Source organism: Petaurus breviceps, unplaced genomic scaffold, assembly GCF_028583685.1.
Source record: "Petaurus breviceps papuanus isolate PSGF00001 unplaced genomic scaffold, PetGlider_PUasm1.0 89900, whole genome shotgun sequence".
NCBI classification, from domain to species: Eukaryota; Metazoa; Chordata; class Mammalia; order Diprotodontia; family Petauridae; genus Petaurus; species Petaurus breviceps.
The window spans coordinates 8,074-11,237 of record NW_027187141.1 but is presented as its reverse complement, the minus strand read 5'-3'; the positions used below and the strand labels follow the sequence as shown (position 1 = coordinate 11,237).

Here is a 3,164-nt window from a genome sequence, read left to right as displayed (position 1 = left end):
CGGGCGGGTCCAGAGCTCAGCGTCCGGAGCCCGGAGCGAGCGCCCCCCTTGCGCGCTGCGCCCCGTGCGCTCTCCCTGGCCGCGCTCCGTGCGCCCATGGCCGGCCCCGCTCTCCTGCGGCCCGGGCCGCCGCCGCCGCCGCCGCTGCTGCTGCTGCTGGCCTCGCTCCTACCCCTGGGCCTGGGCCTGGGCCTGGGCAGCCCCGGCTGCGGGGCGCGAGTGGACGTGCGGCTGCGGCGGCCGCAGGCCAGCTACACTCTGCAGGGCGCCCTGCTGGGCGGGCCCCCGCGCATCGCGCCGCCGCCCGGAGCGGGAGCCGGAGCGGGAGCCGGACTGCAGGGCCGCCTGGTGCTGGTGAGCGAGCTGGGCACCCCTGGCACCCCTCTCCCCCTGCACCTGGGGGCAGGGAGGGGTGATGGGGCCTCCCTTCTTCCCCTCCCAACCCAGGGAGCCCCTGACCCCTCCATGGGTCCCATCTCGACCCCTTCTTGGGACCCACTACCCAAAGGGGGTGGAAGAGGGACGGACCATCCCCACTGCCCCAAGCCTGACCCAGGGAGCCAGGAGCCCAGGGACTCCAAAGCACATCTCTCTAACCCTAATTGGAGCCCAGACTTCTCCAGGCACCTGCACTGCCCTGCCAAGCCCAGCCAGGCCCTCCCAGCCGGAGTCCCAGGACCCCAGACCTGTCTGAGTGCAGCTCAAAGGGCCATGCCCCCCACCCCACTCCTAATAGGTAGGGCCAGGGATCACTCCTGTCAGCTTCCCCAGCCTCATCCATATTTCTCAAGCCCAAGGGGCTAGGAATTCCCTTGACCAATTCTTCCTGGCTGGGATTGGACCTAACTGATCTCGAACAAACATCCACCACAGTGAGCCCAGTCCAGGGGCCCATGACCTCCCTAACCTATTCTCCCACCCCACTCCAGTAGGACCTACCCCAAGGCTGGTTTGGGACACTTTATCCTAACCCCAGGGGTCCCAGACTTGTCTAAACCATTCACTTCCCCCAAGCCTTGGTTGGGAACCCCTCCCAGCCTAGACCAGGGAGAGATCCCCCCACCCCAGCCAAACATCCCTTCACTGTACTGGGAGTTACCCTAAGGTCAGCTTGAGCCACTTTATGAAACCCCCACCTGGGACCCACCCATAGACTCCAGCCTGGGACTGATGAACCCAGCCCCCCTTTACCCTAGGGCCATAGCCCAGACTCAAGCAGTCACCCTAAGCTCCAGCACCCCTCCACCAAACTCTCACTGGACACTGGACCCATATTCCCTGGACCTTACAGCATCCTAGCTCCAGAGTGGGAAGGGGCTTTAGAATGTACACACAACCCCTTTTATGGATCAGAAAATGGAAAGCCCAGGTGGCAGGGGCAGGCTTTGAACCTAGGTCTGCTATAATCTAGTGTTCGTTTCAGTCCCCTGGCCCTGGCCCCAAACAGCTACCAACTTACACCACGTACCCCTGCCCTGGCCCCACACTGCTGCCAACCTACATACACCCAGGTACCCCTGCCCTAAACCTTGGGGCTGGCCTTGGATTATTTATCTCACAACCCAGACCCTGATTACAATGGCCCGACCCCAAGCCCCTAGGACCCTGGCCCCGGCCCCCAAACCTGACCTTCATACCTTTGCCTCTGGATACCCAAACCCCAAACAAAGCCCAGACTTTCAGATTCTCAAGGCTGCTCAAAGTCCCAGGACCATCTTCTCTGTCCCTCTGACCCCAGATATCCCAGATGCTAGCTCTGGAGCCTGCAGACCTCACTCTGCTACCTCCCAGCTGTGTGAGGCTGAGCTGGAGGGCAGATGGCCTTGAAGGCCCTTTCAGGGCCTCAGAAATATATGAGCCCGTAATTTTGAAAGTAGCATCCCCCCTTGCCCCCACCCCCACCCCATCAGGACTCCAGACAGAACTCTCCCAGCCTTACACAGCAGCCGCTAGCTCGCCAGCCCCTCCCCAGCCTGATCCAAGCCCACTCTGCTCAACCCCTGGCCTCCTTCTGCCTCGCCCCCTCACAGTCTTCCATGGCCCTAGGTGGGGGACGAGGAGCCCCAGCTTGAGGCTGGTGATGATTGGATCGGAGTGGTCCCAGTGGGTGAGGAGCAGGCAGAGGCCCAGGGAACCAGCCCTGAGGAGTCCTTCACTTCTGCTGTGGTCAACAAGGTATTGTCCCTGGGAGGCTAGGCTGGGAGGGTGGGCCAGAGAGGGGCCCTGGGAGAATGGGCTGGGGAGAGAGTGGTCTTGGGGACACCACAGGGCCCACTGCGCCCACTGCTCCACCTCTGTCCTGCCCCCACAGATGAAGCGAGCTCTGGTCCTGGGAGCCTCGGCCTTGCTCATCCTGGCCCTGAACCAGAATGCTGTCCGAGAGGTAGGCAGGCTCAGGGTGGGCCAGGGCATGGGTGAGGCTGGGAGGCTGCCTGGGGAGAGCCCTGGCCCACACACTGACCTCTCTGTTACTGCTCACCGAGAAGCTGGACGTGTCCCAAGTTCTTTCCAAGCCCATCATCGTGGTCCAGATGTCTGACAATGTCACAAAACTCCTGAGCGCTTTGTTAGGGTGAGTGGGGACCTGGGAGCCAGAGCTGGGACACGTGAGTCTACAGTCCCAACACGACGGCTTGCCCAGCTGTCTCAGGGCCTTTCTCTTAAGACCTTACTCTCCTTATCTGTAAAATGGGCACAGGGAGAGGAAAGGGGGCTGGTTGTTCAGTGAACAAAGGGAATGTGTGCTCTCTTAAGACAAAGAGTTGTTGTGGGGCAGGCCTGACTGTCCCACTAATGGGTGACCCAGCCAGGGCTCCCGGACAAGGTTTGGACACCAGTCTTGTCTTTGGCTTTTCCTCGACAGGGGACTGCAGGCCACGGCCAAGATCACTTCTCAAGCCATGCTGCTGGAGAATGTGGGCCTGACACTGACCCTGTGGTCCACCTGCGGCCTATCTAGGGGTGGCCTCTATGGGGAGTGGCAGGGTGTGATCTGCCCTGGAGAGAGTGGCTCCAGGGTCCAGGTATGTGTGGGCTAGGGCCCAGGGTGGGAAAGCATGCTGGGTCCCCTGCTTCTCGGCACTCACTGTCAAGTTGTCCACTCCAGTGACCACGGTTCATGTCTTAGCTCCTCCTCCAGAAGCTCCCTGAGGGGAGGGCTGCAT

The 3,164-nt window shown here is 61.8% G+C and overlaps 1 protein-coding gene across 1 annotated transcript in view; it reads left to right on the top strand.

The window, feature by feature from the left end:
* Window positions 1-81: 81 nt before the first annotated feature.
* The window catches only part of RNF215 (ring finger protein 215), a 6,518-nt gene continuing 3,435 nt past the window's right edge, over window positions 82-3,164 (top strand). Inside the window, exons 1-5 of the mRNA XM_069107324.1 lie at window positions 82-354; window positions 2,047-2,175; window positions 2,312-2,383; window positions 2,487-2,572; window positions 2,864-3,023. Coding sequence (XP_068963425.1) covers window positions 97-354; window positions 2,047-2,175; window positions 2,312-2,383; window positions 2,487-2,572; window positions 2,864-3,023 — 705 coding nt within the window. The 5' untranslated portion in view covers window positions 82-96. The remainder of the gene's footprint in view (window positions 355-2,046; window positions 2,176-2,311; window positions 2,384-2,486; window positions 2,573-2,863; window positions 3,024-3,164) is intronic.